At 50.8% G+C, this 18043-nt stretch overlaps 1 protein-coding gene across 1 annotated transcript in view; it reads left to right on the forward strand.

Annotated features, from left to right (window-relative positions):
- EEPD1 (endonuclease/exonuclease/phosphatase family domain containing 1) overlaps nt 1–18043 on the forward strand; it is a 117258-nt gene that overhangs the window by 97955 nt on the left and 1260 nt on the right. The window contains exons 4-7 of the mRNA XM_081243861.1: nt 6243–6353; nt 9769–9903; nt 12086–12224; nt 16475–16669. Of these exons, the coding sequence (XP_081099987.1) occupies nt 6243–6353; nt 9769–9903; nt 12086–12224; nt 16475–16669 (580 nt within the window). The remainder of the gene's footprint in view (nt 1–6242; nt 6354–9768; nt 9904–12085; nt 12225–16474; nt 16670–18043) is intronic.

An 18043-nucleotide genomic window follows, 5' to 3' on the forward strand; every position in this document is an offset into this window, starting at 1 on the left:
AAGATGCCTAAGAACCTTTAAGGCACTTAGAGCTTAGTAGGAAATAGCAAGGTAACTTGAGTGTATTACTGCCCCGTAGGCAATATGGCCTTACAAAATATCAACATCTTAAAGTCTAAATATGCCCGAAAAACTTTGTAATAAGCTTATTTGTTACAGTTCAAAGACCAAACATGATTAATACTGCTCCAGGCGTAATTGGGCTTTTGCACTGCTCAGTGTTCTTTTGAGAGTGTGTTGACGTTTTTAGTGCCCCTACCCATTCCTTGGTTTCACTCTCCATGTGATCACTGCCAGGTACCCATGGATGTGCTGGCTTCTAATGTTGGGCTGTAACATACGTGTGGTTGACCATCCTGGCAAAGATAAGCCCTTGCTTACTATTAACATTTCACAAAATGTTGTCTGTGTTATTTTCTCTGTTTCCTGTGGTATTAAAATGAAAGTTGAGTCTTTTGACCTTGCCTGACTTAATACAGGGCTGCTTTCTTTTATGATGGCAGTTTCTCTTTTTAAGGCACCTGTGCCTCTCCATCCACCACAATACACTGTGTTTCCAAGAGCTGAGTGCACAGAAGGAATTGGTGGTTGACAAGCGGAAAAGTTACCTCCAGACTCAAAGAGAAGTCACCTCCAGAATCGGGAAAGCAAGCGAAATAGCCAACTCAGTGAAGCAACTTCATCTGGAAAGTTGACCCAGAGGATTCCAAGTGAAAACATACCCTCCCTACCCCCCAACTCCCCCCACCGTCCAGGAAGTGGGATAAGGGCAGCCATTTGGAGTTTGCTTTGGAAACGCCTGCCCGTACTCTGACACTCTGTCTCCAGCTGACTGTGCAGTCAGCACTAGCAGCGTGTCTTTATAACCAGCACACGGAGCCTCAGGTTTCCTTTCACCTTAACTGGATGCGGAAGATGAAGGGACCGCTGAGCTTGGCGGTGCCTGGACAGGCCACTGAGTGAGGTTGGAACACCTTTCTTACTGTTATTTGCCAGTCAGGACCAGATGAACTAAGGAGTATTCATTTCAGGAAGGGGGAAGGGTAGAAGGGAAGAAACAAAGTCCAAAGGTCTCCAAGCAGAAATCAGTCGTGTCAAGCCTTGGAACCTTTTGTCACTGCAGAGATGAACAGAGTCCAGTGATCCAGGCAGACCCGACGTGCATCACATCCTAAGTGTAGCCAAAGGAATCTTGGCTTTTAGGACCTGACGTTCCTGAATGCCGGTGCCTTGGACAACTGGGAGATTGGAGTTTAAATGTCTGTCTTGAGGCGCCTTATTGCCAAGGTGAAGGGTGGGGTGGATTTGGCCTTGATGATCAAGTTCTGCCATCTGACCAGCAGGTTGTGGGACGGGTGCTAAAGGGTGGTGACATCACCCCTACTTGATCTGAAGCTCGAGAAACAAGTCCAGCCCATGGGGGTTCTTGTAACTTATCCTGGGAGAGAGAAGCCATAAGGTGGGATTCCCCCAGAGACATGCCTTTGATTTATTCATTCAGTAAATATCTGTTGCACGCTTTTTGCCGTACGGTGACCCGGCTCCCTCTATGTGTTTTCCTACAGGGTGATCTGCAAAGGGCCTCGGTCACATGCTTCCACTGGGCAGGGTGGGAGAGCTGAAATGGTATTTATTTGTTTTGAACAATAAAAGCTGTCTTTCCGACCTCGGGTGTTAAAAATGCGAAGGCCGAGTTCTAAAGCAACAGTTGTCTAAGCTTCTAAAACTTTGGTTTAAAATTGCTTGGGGAACTTGTCAGAAGTGCATACCTTGGCTCTAACCTCAGAGATACCGATTTCAGTAAGGTGGGCAAATCTGCGGTTTAAAATAAGAGCCGGAGTAATTCTGACGGAGGCAGACAATGGGACTTTAGAAACACCGGTGGCAGGTAGGAGGACTCCTGTTGGGGCTGCATAGATCACAGTTACCTGGGAGGCTTTTTTACAATCACACTCACCTTCCCCCTCCATTTCCACCCTTTCTGCCCTGGTGAGCCACTTTTACTTACGAGTATTATTTCTCCCTTCTGGTATGTGGGCGAAGCAGAAAAGTTGAGAACCAGCCGTTCTTAACAAAAACAAAACCAAAAATCACCTTAAGGCAGAGTTCAGGTTGAGGGCTCTCAGAGGATACTTTTGTTTTCCTTTGAAATTTTTGGGAGATAGGATCTAAGGATTGGTAAAGGCCGGTTGGCCACACCCCTTGCAGCCTGCCCGGCCCCGCCTGTTCATCTGTTCTGGCCAGGAGGTGGCAAGTCAGGAGACAGACCTCAGTTCACACCCACCCCCAACCTCTGTCAGCTGTGCAGTCTTGAATGTAAACTCACTTACGTTTGGGCATAATCTTTCTGGGCTGCACCTCACTCCCGAATGACTGGTAGGATGTGGACTGTCGGGGGGGGATGTTAGGGGTGGTGTGTACAAAAGAGGAGGGGCTCTGGAGCAGGATGCTCAAAGCTTGCCGGGCTTGTGAATCACTGTGGGATCCTGTGAAAGTGCGGATTCCAATGCGCTAGATGTGAGATGGGCCTGAGAGCTTGCATTTCTAACAGACTCCCAGGTGGTGTTGGTGCTACTGGTCCACGGACCACTCTCTGAGTAGCAAGAATTTAAAGGTGCCCCCCTCCTCAGGCTTGCTGCAAACTGTTAGTGCAAGCAGTCAGCTAAGTTAACGAGCTGGCAATTCTTTTTTCAGTCCTAGAAATAGAAGAAAATACCTACCCCTTACCTAATGCTGATCATGAAAATTGGAGCATAGAATGCTTTCGGCCATAAACACTGTTCTCCCTGGTCCCTTATATTATTTATCATCCCTAATAACATAAGAGATACTGAAGAAGAGGGCAGAGGGAGGAATCATCTACTCTGTGGGCCAAGAGAGGTCATCAAGGGCAAGGCTTCAGAGGTACAAAGTACAGGCGGCCCTTAGGGTTCATGAATCATGGTTCCTTGTCTCCCAGAGTTTACCTGTGACAGAAAGGCTTTTAAATATAAAAACAAAGAGGAGAATGTCTTTCCTTCATTTAATAACACCAACTTTAAACTTGAGTCAGAGTCACCTGGAGGGGCTGTTAAAATGCAGATCACCAGGCCCCACCCAGAGACTCTAATTCAGTAGCATTTTAGGTTCCCAGGCGATACTGAAGATCACACTTGGACTAACTGGCACATCTTTGAGAGCGGTGTGCATGGAAAGTGGTGCCAGCCTGTGCCACCTCCCCACGGTTCTGACCCCTCCCTTCAAAGTGGCATTGCCAGCAAGTGGGAATGTTTAAGCTGGGCTGGCGTTTGGGGCGTGAATGGGAGATTCACCTGTCTTCAGGTGTCTGAAGGTCCTGTGAGGGTCAGGAGAGATGAGCTTTCTGGCTGCCTGCAGATCACTCTTCCCAGCACAGCCTGACCCCAGAAGCCCGGGCTCTCCAAGGTAGCTGGTTGGCTCATCACCTCGGGGGCTTTTTAAAACTAGAGCTTCCCAGGGTGCATCCTCAGAGATTCAGGTGAGCAGCCAGGTTCGGGACCCCCTGCGTGGAGACCAGTGCGGCACCAGATGGGCAGCGGGGAGCTGCTCTCCTTTCTAATGATTCTTGGATTCGGCTCTAATGAGCGCTCAGCACATAAATGATCCCCTGGCAGGAAATTGGACCCTCTGGAAGTACATTTCCTGCTGGATCCCTAAAATTAGAGTCGATAAATTCCACCAGCATTTTCCCAAGTGCTCCATTTCCTACCCGAGGATGGCTACCAGCCAGGACCATCTGGCCATGGGGATTCATCCGAGGCAAAAGCCCCCCATCGGGAATAACACTGTCCGTGGCAGTGTTGAAGGAGGAATGGATAAAAGTCACTGATGACCGAATCCCAGAGAGAACGCTTCCCAGGCAAACTCAAAATCAGGTTAAAATTGAGGCAATTATTTAAATAATTAGCTTCAAGAAGAAATTCCTCCTTTTGTTGATCATACACGGATTTGAGGACTGTGGTCTTCCTTGGAGTTTCCTGGTTCACCAGCAGAGCGTCACTGGGTGCCATGCTCTGTGCCAGGTGGGCTTTATAAAGGTGACTTGGGGACAGTCCCTGCCCTTATGGTGTCCACTGCTGGGGAGAGGTAGACACGTAAACACATAACTATAAAAGCAGCATGACTCCTAGAACAGTAACCATCTAGAGAAGCCCTCCCAGCAGGCTCCATCCTTGCCTGGTCTCATTTTCTCCATAGCGCTTGTCACCATGGCAATGACTGGCTGAGTACTTGCTTATGCCTCGTCTTCCCTCTTACAGCATGAGCAATGGGAGAGCAAAGAACAGACCCTTAGACCCTGGCATCTCTCAGCCATTGGATGTGAGCCTCCCAGGAAGGGCACGAGTGCAGCTGTCTGCAGCTGAGGCATTCCCAGAGGGGGCTGCCAGCTGACGGCTGTGTGCCCACAGCACCACCTAAATCTGGGGCAGATGCTTAGGGAGCATGTGGCCGCTGCAGTGGTTCTCAGACCTTCGCAGGCATCAGAATCACCTGGAGGGCTTGTTAAAACACAGGTCGCCGGGCCTCACCCTAGAGTTTCCGATACAGTAGGTCTATGATGGGGCCAGAGAATTTCTAACAAGTTCCCAGGTAATGCTGTTGTTCCTGGGCCCCAGACAACACTTTGAGAACCACAGGGGCGGTGCGTCAGCATAGCCATCACAGGTTACCCAGTGGACGGATGGTAGGTGATCTAATGACAGAGAGGCAGGGAGACCTCTACAAGCTGTGCCAGTGACCCGGGTGCGAGAAGATGGGTTCTGAAAACGGGCCACAACAGTGGTGCTGGAGAACAGAAAGAGGGCACTCCAGACACACGTGACGCAGGGTGGGGCCTGGTAAGCGCTGGCATGTGGGAGGAGAGGGAAGAGAGCAGCTGGAAGGATGCAAATGCCAGGAACTGAGATGGGCATGGGGGGGGGAGGGGAACGGCATGTGCCTTTGGGACCTGCTGGGTGTGTGCTTCTATGGAAACCTTCAGATGGGAATGTTAAAAAGGAAGTTGAAATACAATTCAAAACTCAAGAGAGGAATCTGAGCTGCAGGTACAGATTTGGGGGCCTTTGGGATAGAGGGATAAGCTGAAGCTGTGGGGCTGAGTGAGATTAGTCCAGGGCAGCTGATTAAAGAGATAGCAGTGATGCCTCCAGAAGGGAGCCAAGAGATTGGCTTGTAGGGCGGGCAGAGAAAGAGATGAGTGGGGTGGTCCAAGGTCATGAAGCAGAGGGACAGGAGGGTGTCACCGGGAAGGGGCAGTACCAGCTGTCAGAGAATCTCAAATGAGATGAGCCCAAATCTGACAAATTCTGGGGTCGCCTCAAAAGAACCAGCCCTAAGAGATGGGGTTGTGTTTGAGTCATGAGTTAGAGGAACCGGTCCACATACTCTGAAGCCCGTAGTTTTTCAACTCCTCATTTTACTTTGTGCAATTGTATTTTGCCTTGATGATAAAGTCGCCTTACGGTACTATACTGGTGGAACACACATAAACAAAAAGAAGCTCACCCTACAAACACACATGGGGCGTAGTAACCATCCACGACAGGAGGGCTTTCTTCTCAGAGGAAAACCAAGGTGAACAATATAGTGGTGCACGGTGAAGGTGGGAGGGGGGTCAGTTGGTGTTTTTTTAATTGAAGTATAATTGACTTACAATATTGTATTAGTCTCAGATATACAACATAGTGATTTGACATTTTTATACCTTATGAAACAACCACTACATTAAGTCTAGTTACCATTTGTCACCATACAAAGTTATTTCACTATTGACTACATTCTGGGGGTCAGTTTTTGCGCCTCTAATATAAGCGGTGGGAAGACAAGACACCATGTATTCATCTTTTTTCCTCTTCATTTGATACCTATCTAGACCCTCCTGGGACCTTAACCACTGGTTTTACAGGGATTAAAAGGATTCTGACAACTTGTTTTGAACTATTTGTGGTAAAATGCTACAAAGAGAATCAATTGCTGAGAGCTAAGAGTCCCTCAGTGATAATGATGTATTTCACGGGTAGACAGTTTGCTTTTTAATTTGTGGCACTTGTTTTGCCATCCAGGTCTTCGCAAACCCTGGTTTCTGAGAACACAGGGATGAAGTCTGACAAGTGTCTGAATCAGGCGGATGAGTCGGGATCACACATTTTCTGGCTCCTCCGGCCGCCCGCAGCGGGAACGGCTTTAGGCGGGAACACATACTGACCTGTGCTCTGTCTTTACAGTTCTGTACGGAGCTAAACCAGCCAATCCTGCCCAACATCCGCAAGTGGAAGGGGCCCCGAGGATGCTGGAAGGCCGTTGTTTCGGAGAAGCCCACGACTCAGCTCCAGAAGGTACACCCTCATCTGCAGAACTGGGGTTTTCCATTTTCTTTTCCCCTGATCACAGACATTTAAAATTATTTTCCTTTGCCAACACCGTTGATGTCATTTTGTATTTCTGCCCAGTTGTTAGCTCTTGGCCGTTTGTTTCAAAATGCCCTGGTTCTCCTTTCCTGTTTGGATCAGGAATGGACTGCCGCCCATTCGGAAATGGGAGTTTGGGTGTTGGGAGGAAAGGAGAAATCCTGTCTGGAGCCAAGGCAGCAAATGGGGCATTTCAGTCCTTTGTGCTCCTAATCCCTTCTCCACAGTTCTAGCTTCTGCCAAGTTTGTGGAGAGCCCATTGTTCACTGACTGAAAACTTCAGATTCACTTAATTCATACGTGAGGTGTTTGCTTTCAGTGGTAGGAATTGTGCGTGTGGAAATGCTCTGTGGAAGATTTCAGCAGATTTTAATTCTGAATTTTCTGTCATTAGTATTGCCCATATGGTTTTGGGTCAATCTCTGTATGTATACATTTTCACGCCTACCTATGATATTCAAGACCAGTTTTTTACTCGCTGGAAATATTCAATATCAGTGGAGTTTTAGATTTTTCTAAAAAAGACTCCTGATACTTAATTATGAGTGGATTATATCATTACATAATTTTCCCATAAATGCAGATGTTATATTTTTTATCTCTAGGATACCTAATATGCTTATAAACCCACATAAATTGTTCTCATCTAAGTGATATTTGAGATTTGGGGCTTTTAAATTATAAATGTTTACTGGATTAAAATTATCCAGTCACTTCTTGGCAATAAGCTCTCTTTTTAGCTACTACTTTAAAGTGTGATGTAAATCTTACTTCTCTGGGTTTTGGGGTGTAAGTGGTTACTGCATTTAAAAGCCAGTGTACATTCACAAGGAGGCTGGAAATACAGCCAAATTGGAAGGTATCTGGTCTTTACCACTCCAGCTCATAGCCGTCCCTTCTCAGTCCACGTAGAAATAGTTATAATACCACCTTGCTTTTTTTTTTTTTTTTTTTTTGTGGTACGCGGGCCTCTTACTGTTGTGGCCTCTCCCATTGCAGAGCACAGGCTCCGGACGCATAGGCTCAGCGACCATGGCTCACGGGCCCAGCCGCTCCACGGCATGTGGGACCTTCCCGGACCGGGGCACGAACCCATGTCCCCTGCATCGGCAGGCAGACTCTGAACCACTGCGCCACCAGGGAAGCCTGCTTTTTTTAAAATAGCACTTTACACAAATATGTAGGTTCACAGGGCTCTTACAGCCCATTTAACACTCTTTTTTCATCTGTTTAGCAAATCGTTAAAAAGGTTACTATGTGCCAGGCACTACGTTATATGCCAGATATTCACGGTGAGAAAAATAGACCCAGTGACCCAGCCCTGCCCAGGGGCTTGGCTGAGCCTGATGGAGCCTGTTGGAGGGACAGGCCAGGTAACCTCCAGGTCAGGTGGCAAGGCCATTGGAGAACAGCGTATGGCTACCACTCAGATCTCTCAGCCTCAATTCCTTCATCTGTAAAATGGGAGCAGCAGCCCCTTCCTCAACTCACAGGGTGGCTCTAGGATTTTAAAAGATAATGTGCACTGAATGCTTGATTAACAGACATAAGCCAGTGCCTGGCAGGGTACACATGAGGCAGCAGGCAGGTGTACTGGGAGCTGGTACCCATCGCAGGCTGCAGCTGGTCCAGTCTAGCCAGTTGTTGCCGAGGGTATAAGGAACCAGCAGTGGAAAGAGCAGCATGCACAGCCTTGTGAGGCCAAAAAGGCCCAGTCTTGCTGGGAACATAGGTGAACAGGCATGAAAGGCAGCACTGAGCAAGGAGGTGCCCACCCGGAGGGCTCAGAGGGCAGTGGGCAGCGGAGCCACTGAAGGATTTTAAGCAGAAGGGGACCTGAGCAGTACTTTAGGGGGGTTACTCTGGCGCCACTGCTTGGGAAACAGTAAATGGGGGGACAGCCCCCTGAAGCCGACAGGGCAAATACATTTCCCTCACTTTACGTCTGAGGAAACAGGTTTAGAAAAACAGAGTGGCTCCCCCGAGGTCCCAGGGCTAAGTGATTCGAGGGGATGAGACCCAGGTCTTCTCACTCTTAAACTAGCACTCGTTCCAGTGGGTGGGCAAGTCAATCATTTAAAAATAGAAACATGCACGGCACGCAGGACACTGTTCCTTCCTTCCCCCCTCTTCAGCACACGTGTGGCTGGGACCTGAGCTGAACTTGGGGACTCAGCAGAGGCCACTCAGGATGTGCAAAGTCACTTCTCCTTTCACAAGAGCATCGCCCGCCCCTCGGATGACGCTGCTGATCCCACGTGGGCAGCAGAGCCTCCAGCAGCTGGGATCGGGGCAGGGGGATCTTTTCGCTTTCCACAAGCCACCTGGGACAGCAGCACGAAGCAGGCAGGTTCAGAGCGGCCCCTCTGATGGCCAGAGGTGCAGGGGTTTGTTTAGCCCCAAGCCCTTGACCCTGCCGACACCACCCCCATCCATCTGCCCCACTCACTGGCCTTCTCAGTGCCCTGCACCGGGGCTTCAGTCCCCTGTGTGCAGCCCCGCAAGCCTGAGGAGGGCCTTTGACCAGTTCTAAACCACTGGGACTGGTAGCCCTGACCTCTCTTCAGCCAACAAATATTTATTGAGCTTCTGCTAGGTGCCAGGCCCCAGTTGTTATCAGCAGCAACTAATCAGTAAGCAAAACCACCCCTTGGAGTCTTATATTTGACCCTCAGCATTGCCATTTACCAGCTGTGGGGGTTCGGGGGAGTTACTTAACCTTTCTGAGCAGCTGAGTCTTCATCTGACAAATGAGCGTGTGAGTGGCTACCTCATGGGAGGCGATGATTAAAAAGGTAACTCCAGGGCTTCCCTGGTGGCGCAGTGGTTGAGAGTCCGCCTGCCGATGCAGGGGACACGGGTTCGTGCCCCGGTCCGGGAAGATCCCACATGCCGCAGAGCGGCTGGGCCCGTGAGCCATGGCCGCTGAGTCTGCGCGTCCGGAGCCTGTGCTCCGCAACGGGAGAGGCCACAACAGGGAGAGGCCCGCGTACCACAAAAACAAAAACAAAAACAAAAAACAAAAAAGGTAACTCCATGCCTAGTCTGGGCTGCCCCCAATCCCCCCAAAAGTAGAGCCCAGGCACCCCAGCTGTATGTGAAACTCTCTGAAATTGCCAGTCTGGGAAATTTGGTGGGGGGACAGGGAGGAACATGCCGTGGCTTTTGGATGTGCTTTTGTCTCAGAAACAGGCCTTGGGCAGGTAACCCCAGGACCCGGTGTAGAGCCTGCTGCTTCCCCCCTCGTCTCCTCCTGGCCTCACCTGCCGCTTCCCCAGCTCGGGGCTGAGCCCCGCCACCAGACAGACCCCTCCGCACACTAACGCCTCGTCTTCTCCCGCAGGGCACTGGGTTTGCAGGGTTCCTGTGGGACACCGCGGCTGGGGTGGAACTGAGAGATGCCACCTGGCAGGAGAGCTCGCCTGGCAACGGGCACGGGAAGCCCACAGGCCCCAGCCCGTACCTCGTGAGGTTCAAGGTACCGCTTGCTCATGTTGCCGTGAAGGGCCACCCCTTCTAAAAAGGGAAAAAAGTCCCCTTTTGAACTGTGAGCCAGAGAAGCTCATCTTTTTGCTTTGTTTTTCTTCTTTCTCAGGGCTGGGTCAGCACGCACTCTTGGGGTTCCCTTGGCTGGGAACTTGTCCAGAGCAGGAATGAAAGGGATCTGGGGGGACTATAGCTCTGGTAACGTTGACATCTGGGCAGGAAGGAGATCAGGTGGTTGCCTTTCAAACCTGATAAACAGCAGAATCACCTGGAGAGATTTTCTTAAAATCAGGGTTTCCTGGACCCTGCCCCAGACACACACAATGTCCGGTTTTCAAAAGCACCTCCAGTGCTTCTTCTGTTCTCCCTGCGCTGGTTAAGGATGCTGGGCCTTTGGGAATTGCTGGATTAGAGGGCAGCAGAACTGCTCTGAGGACCCCCCTTCTCTTACCAGGGAGAGGGGGGACCCTCGAGAGGTCATTTGGGTTTGGAAGGGGCTCAGAAGGAGTTTCTGGGCGGTGGGGTGAGGGCAGCCCTGTAACTGACACCTCCAGATGAGCCCTGTCTCGCCAGAGCCGGGAGCAGCAAGCAGACTGGTCTGAGCTGCCTCTTCGATTGCCCTGGACGCCTCTGGGAAGTATTAAGGCACAGCAAACAGTCAGAAGCTGGGCAGCAGGAAGGAGGAGAAGGCAGCAGCCAAAGCAGATCACCAAGTCAGCAGTTGGCCTTAACCCCGTGAAGTGACAGGGCCAGGCAAGGGTGGTCCCCAGCAAGCCGCCTGCAGGGTGTCTGGGACACCCCCTTTCTGTAGGCTCCAGAGCAGTTCTGGAGCCTGGGAGTTGCCACAGACCTCAGCACAGTCTCTCCCTGGCGGCACGGGGCTGGGGCAGCCCATATGCTGGGGGCTGTGGTGACTCTGGTTGAGGTCTAGCCCAAGCTCATCCCGCCTCGCACACGTGGTTGCAGAGATGCTGGCGTTCCATGTGCACACACATGCCCGGGGGTGTCTGCGTGTTGTGCTTCTGGTACTGATGCATAAATCAGCTAGGTATCACCTCTTCCACGGGTCCCTTTTCTATGTAAAGGGACTGCACTGGCTTTGGCCAAGCAAGGCAACAGGCAGAACCAGCCAGTGTCTCTAGGGGGCAGAGGCTGTTTTTAACGGCCAGTGAGATGCTTTCAGAACTACTGGCCCAGATCCTCTAAATGAAGCGGTCCCCTAGACAGGCACGTAGGCTCCTCTACTTTGTGTCTCATCCTAGGCCCGGCAAGTTGTAGGGACAGAGATGTGGCTTCTCTCTCCAGGCAGGTTTTCCCCGCCCACGGCCTTACGGTGGTTCCCCCGGGGGTCAGAGCCACAGCTGCAGAGGGAGCTCTCCCGGCTGGGCAGTGGCGATGGCAAACTGGGGTCACATCTGTAAAACGAAACTGGTAGCCACCACTTCCCGGGGGCTCCCTCTGCACCTCCACTTCCTGGTAGGGTTTGGTGTTTGTTGCCATGACAAACAGAAGGGCCGGGTTGCCAAACCCAGAGCAGCTGAGCAGTGCTGCGGTGCTTGGGAGACCGACCCCGACTTTGCGCTTCCTCACCTGCCCTGGGGACCCAGGATGGGCATAGCCTGTGTGCCGCCAGGGTTCGGGCAGCTTTCGTTCTTCACATGTTTGAAATCAGGTGAAAGTAAGCCTCAGGGTGCAGGGGTCTCTGGAGGGAAGAGAACACATAGGGGAGGGGGAGAGGGGGGAAGGCGGTAGGGCCTGGCAGCGGGTCCTGGCAGGGGGTGGCGGGCTGGCCCCGTGGGGATGAGCCCCAGGTCTTTGTTAACGAAGCTGCTAACCAGCTGCTAAAGCTGCCTCTTTCTCTCTCATAGCTGCTCAGAAGGAATAAAGCTACAAACATCTGACATTTCTAGATGTGCCCAACTTTCCAGGCCCTAAGGAGGAGTAGGGGGTGAAATGTAAAGGGTACACTGATAGGACAAGACAGGTCTCGGTCCTGCAGGGACCTCAGAAGACTCTTCCGGTGGCCGCCTTGCCTTCTCTCCAGGGGGAGCTGGCCTTGTGTGCGTTTCCCGTTATCCGTGTTGTGCAGGAAGATATTCATGGGGCGGAGGTAACGGGTACAGGCAGTAAGAACATCTCCGCCTGGCCCTGATGCTTTGTTTCCCGTTGCCCAGGTGGGAAGTCATGACTTGACCCTGGTGAACCTTCACCTGGCAGCCCTGACCCTCCCAGGGGGTGAGAACCCAAGCAAGAGTCACAGTGACAGCCACTGCTGGGCTAGCTTCGTGCAGACCTTGCAGGAAACCCTGAAAGGTAGGAAACTGTCTTTTCTCTGCGGCTGGGCCAGCAGCCCCCACTTCTGCAGGGCAGGCGGGGGTCACCTCTTCGGAGCATCTCTCCCCTCCCTTAGGCTGGCCGTCCTGTGGGCGGCGATGCATACTGAGTAATGCATGGGAAACTACCACACCGCCTGCATCCTGGGGAGCCCGGCTGCCCCGTGCATGCTGACAGCTTTGTCTCTGTGGGTCTAGCGTGCGGGTTCCACGGTGTTGGTTTTGTGGCTCTTCAGCCTCTCTTTGATGGAAAGGATTAGGGGGGAAGAAACTAAGTGATGATACCCTCCCCCGTGACACCTATCGTGGGCTCCACTGCCCCAGGTGTGCCCCCGTGGTGGTCCTTCCTGCAGATCTGAACCTGCTCTTCTTGTGAAAGACAGCTGGTGACAGGGGGAGTGGGAAAGTCCTGACGAGCCGTCAGTTGAATTTTTCTCCCTGGTGGGATGCCGACCTTGTTAAAGGAGCCCTGAAGCCGACAGAAAAGCTGGATTTTAATCTTAGCTCTTTCAGCTGTAGGACAGCCGTAGGACATCTGGCAAGTCACCACCCTTCAAGCCCCATCTGATGGGGGTTGACAGTGCTAACCTCACAGGGCGCCCAGGGGCGTGGTAGCTGTCTGAGGGAGGACCCTGCACATAGCAGGGGCTCAGCGGACATGAGTTGACTCAAAAATGCCAGAGGGATTAAGAGAACATTGAAAAGAACAGAACTTCAGAAGAAAGGTGGGGCACTCTGCTTTCCAGGCTCCTGGCCCCAGTAACACAGAAGGTTTTCTGTGCGCGGTTTACCAGAAGGAAAAGTTGCCACGGCTGTAAAGACTGGGATGTGCTCCGCTGGGCTTGGCTTTTCAGAGCCCTGAGTTTCTCCAGGTGAGGGTTCATAGCCGGAGGCCAGCAGTTCTCTCCCATATTCTAGAGTCTTGACCAACAGTCCCTCGCTCGCTAAGCCTTGTTTTTCCTTGTTGAACCGGCGCCCCCCAAAAGGTGATTTTTGAAGATTTGGCTACAAAAATAACTCAGTCAAACTACACATTTACAGTTTGAAAAGATTTGTATCGTGGTAAAATATACATAACATGAAATTTACCATCTTCACCGTTTTTAAGTGTACGAGTCAGTGGTGTTAAGTACCTTGACATTGTTTTATAACCATCACCACCATCCATCCGTAGAACTTTTTTATCTTCCCAAACTGAAACTCTGTACCCATTAAACATGAACTCCCCATTCTCCCTTTCCTCCCAGACCCTGACAGCCACCTTTTTACCTTCTGTTTTATATGAACCTGACTGCTCTAGGTATCTCATGTCAGTGGACTCTTACAATATTTGTCCTTTTATGGCTGGTTTATTTCACTGACATTATGTCTTCATGGCTTGTAGTATATGTCAGAATTCTTTTTAGGACCAAAGACTATTCCATTCGTGGGTCAGTGGACACTTGGGCTCCTTCCATCTTTGGGCTGTTGTAAATAATGCTCTTATGAACACTGATAGGCAGCTTACATCTCGAACCAGGATGTGCTGTGACCAGCGTTCTCCTCAAATTATGAGTCTTTGGGCTAAAAAAAAGTCAGAAAGATGTTTACGTTGAGATACTTCATCCAAGGAGCAACTATGTGGGAAATTGTTCACCTACAGCTACTTTCTAACCTATTAAAAAGGATGACTTGATAGCTTTTAAATCTGTGGACATTTCTATTGTTCTTGATCTCAAGCTTTTCCTTTTCTTTACACGGAAGCAGAAAGGAAAGATGCCAGTTCCTAACTTCTCTGATAACCTTAGGCCCTCAGTGTTTTTTCTGATATTCGGGCAGGGATCAGGTTTTTGTCAGAAAACCTGGGCAGGGTATTGTTCCAAGTTGCCAGGGGACTGTTGACCCACAGCCTGGCTAGGCCTTGACATGCCCATGTAAGGACAGTGACTCATGTCCCCGTGTCCCCCTGCTTGTAGCTAACATCTAGTTTGCTGTTAACATGGCAGAGCCAAAGATTCAGGAAGTGCTGCAGCCTGCCCAAGGGGCAACAAGGGTAAATCGACGAGCGGAGGTGGCTCAGCTAAAACAGAGACTAAGCCTTTATTCCACAGGCTTCTTTCTATCAGAGTAAGCAGAGCCGATTTGATTAGCAAACTCTGGGCCTTTCTGCCTTTGTCTAGAATGTGCACTCAGGTTGAAGTCAGCAGGGGCTGGGGGTGGAGTGCCCATCCTCGGATGGAATTTTCTTCTTTCAGACCCCACGGGGCCTGTTCTGTGAACTCAGCACGAGTGAAACAGGGCAAAGTCCTGCTTGACATCTGGGTAAGACCTTCTTCCACTGGGGACTGGCTCCTGCTCTTGTCGCTGGCATTTTGTAAATCTACGGTCTCTGAGGAAGTCAGCCCCAGGCATTCTCCCTTCACTCCTGGAAACTAAGAGAATGACTCAAGAGCCCACCCTGGCGCACAGCTCCTTGGGAGAGATCAGGTGCCTGCACATCTGTGGATCCTTAGAGGCAAGGACTGTCTCGATGTCATTACCAAACCGCTTTAACCAAAAGAAGGTGAGTTGTAAGAAACTGCCAGTTCAGAAAGAGCCGTTATTTTCATTCTTGAAGTTACACAGAGCTGGCTTTATTGACCCAGGACACCAGCACCTCTCCTGGTTTCAGAATTGTCTTTTTTTGGCCCGAATTTTTCAGGTCTGCATCCCAATGAAAACCTCTTTCATTATATGGGGGAATTTTCTGCCTCAGCCTTTCCTAACTTCAGTTTTCCTTGATATTCAATAAAGGTAGCATCTTTCTCTTCGTTCCTTTTCAAAAATACACTGCACCTTAATTCTGCGGTTTTCTTCGTGCTTCGTTCACCATTTCTCTCCTGCGTGTTGATTGCTCGTCCGCCAGGCAGCAGGCTCTGTTCCAGATATGTGGGGCTTTTCCATCCCAGCTCTTTGTAAAGAGCCCCGGATTTGAGGGCTAGCTCGGTGACTTTGGGCAAGCCCTTCCACCTCTCAGAGCCTCAGCTTCTTACCTGCAAGAGGGCCCGGCACACGGTGAGGGCTCAGTGGAGGGTCATTAACACTGGCCACGTATGAGTTGTTACTTAAGTATTATTCTCAAGTTGGCTTTCCTGTTGGAAGTTGGCACTGATTTCTCAAGACAGCTTGGTTGGGCTCGCCCTGCTTTGGGTGCCAAGGTTGTTACGATCTAGCTTGAGGGGTACAGTTACCTCTCCGTTGGTCACACAATGGCAGCAGGAAGGCCTTGCTCCCGTCCTCTGCTGTCCGCCACGCCCCCTGGAGGAGGGCGTCATGTGCGGTGCGCGAGTGCCCTCTGTTGGTGGCTTGTGTTGTTTCACTTTAGATTTCTTTAGCCGTTATTATTGCAACATAATGCGTGTCCAGGAAGATTTTGCTGAGTGTCTCGGATGCATTTGGCCCTAGTTTATTAATTGCTTTGCTTAAAGCTTTCCTTACAGGGTGCAACAGAAACGCCACTCCCTATGATAACGTGGCTCCCCGGAAGGGAATCTCGAGACAGGAAGTGACAGTCAGGCAGTGGATGGGAATCCCAGGGAGCCTAGCTGGGGCCCACTGTCCTTTCTGAGTGTCTCCTCACTTTGGAAAATACTTCATAACTACCCCACTTACTCTAGTAAATCAAACCATGAGAGAAAAGTTGAAAATACTGAAAGAGAAAAGCTTTCCACTTTGGCCCTGTATTAGTGTGCTAGGGCTGCCCTAACAAAATACCACAGGCTGGGTGGCTTAAACAACAGACATTTATTTTCTCACAGTTCTGGAGGCTGGAAAGTCCATGATCAAGGTGTTGGCAGGGTTGGTTTCTCCTGAGGCTTCTCCTTGGCTTGTAGATGGCCGTCCTCTCCCTGTGTCTTCACCTGGTCTTCCCTCTGTGCTCAATAAATGTTGAGCTTTTGTTAAATATCTGGGCAAGACCCGCAGGGCTTTTTGTGCTATAAGATTTGGAACCCGTGATCCAGAACAGAGGTGATCTCTCGTATCACATTGCCCCCCATTTCCAAATGTGTCACTAACCTACTCCTAAAGTTGGGGGGGGGGTTTTGTTGGACAAGGAATTTGGAAAAATTGGGAGAATGAGAACCATGCCACAGTCCTAACCCTGGAGAGTCAGTTCAGAGAGTCATGGTCCTACTTAACTGAGTTGTGGTCAGTGTGGTGTTGACTTCCCAGCACCTCTTACGTTCCTGAATTTCTTTCTTCCACTTCCAGGCGAAAAAGAGGTGATAGTTTTAGGAGATTTCGGCCAGGGGCCAGACAGCAGTGACTGTGATATCTTGAGGAAAGAAAAATTCCACCCCCTGGTCCCCGCACACACCTTTACCAACATCAGCACCAAGAATCCTCAAGGCTCGAAGACTCTGGACAACATCTGGATCAGTAAAAGCTTAAAGAAGGTTTTCACAGGTAAAGCACAAGTGCTGTGCAGAAACAGATCACGTGTCTGAGCTCACAGTTCTGGATTGTCTGCTTTCAGGAAGAGTCAGGAGTGACCTCCCCTCCTCTGTGGGCATGTATCAGGTTATTGCTTAGGGGGCTGCATCATTATCATTCAAACAGAGCCACTGTTAAGAGTGAAGGGGGTGTGAAAAACAATAAAAGGCATTCACTGATCTGCAGGAGGGCCAGAGCAAGTGTGTGTCTTCGGCAAACCTGGTTCCAGACTGGCAGCATCCCCCAATTCCAAGACGAGCTGATACCTTAGGCTAATTTTAAGGACATTTAGCCCTTCAGCAAACACTCCTCAAGCCCCGTCACATTCAGGCGCTGTGTTGTGGCCTGAGGAGCAGCAGTTGGAGGTGAGCTGACATGTCACCTGGCATCACGATAGGATGGAAAAGTTCTTTAGGCAGGACGCCACCAGGACCAGGGTGTGGTGGGTAATCTCAGCACTGAAAAGCACTCCCCCCAAACCAGCCACTTGCTGAACAGACTTTGGGTCATGAAACAGTCATAAACAGAAGTATGGAAGCAGCAGGTCTCTTGGTGAAGGACAAGGACGGTTGTTCTCAGTTCTACCTGGAAGCTTTACTAAGCACCAGTGGCTGCAGATCATACTTCAGTGAGACATTAAAAAAGTTTTTAGGTACCAACGCTGAGGTCCCACTGTGAGACCCCAACGTGCAGCCAAGACTTAGATCCTCAGGACTAGAATTTCCTGTTGGACTGTGTCATGGGAGAACCCAAAGGACGAAGAAAGTGGGTCTCAGAGGGAGTGACGGCCATCAAAGTAGGCAAGGTGCAATTTGCAGAAGCGCACTGCTGGTCAGACCAAGGCCAGTGGCAGGCTGCCGTGGGGCCGGGTGGGGGGGCAGTGCTGTCACCAAGGAAGCTGGAGCGCCCGAGAGCGCGGGGCCGGGAGGAAGGTAGAGATCGTCTCATCTACCCCCTGCTCTTAAGTTGTAGAAACCGAGGTGCAGGGAGGAGTTGCCACCATCGTGGAACTGTCACCTGGGCAGGCACAGCTCACACCAGAGCCCAGGCCTGGGTGCACTTAATTATCCGTGACGGTTGTCACTGAGGGCCGTACCAGTGCTTCTAATTGCTCTATCCTTGCTTTTGTGACTATTTCATTGTTGTTGTTGTTGTTGTTGTTGTTGTTGTTGTTGTTGCTGTTGTTGCGGTACGCGGGCCTCTCACTGTTGTGGCCTCTCCCGTTGCGGAGCACAGGCTCCGGACGCACAGGCTCAGCGGCCATGGCTCACGGGCCCAGCCGCTCCGCGGCATGTGGGATCCTCCCGGACCGGGGCACGAACCCGTGTCCCCTGCATCGGCAGGCGG

The sequence above is a fragment of the Mesoplodon bidens genome (genome assembly GCF_964165515.1).
Source record: "Mesoplodon bidens genome assembly, chromosome: 9".
Taxonomy (NCBI): domain Eukaryota; kingdom Metazoa; phylum Chordata; class Mammalia; order Artiodactyla; family Ziphiidae; genus Mesoplodon; species Mesoplodon bidens.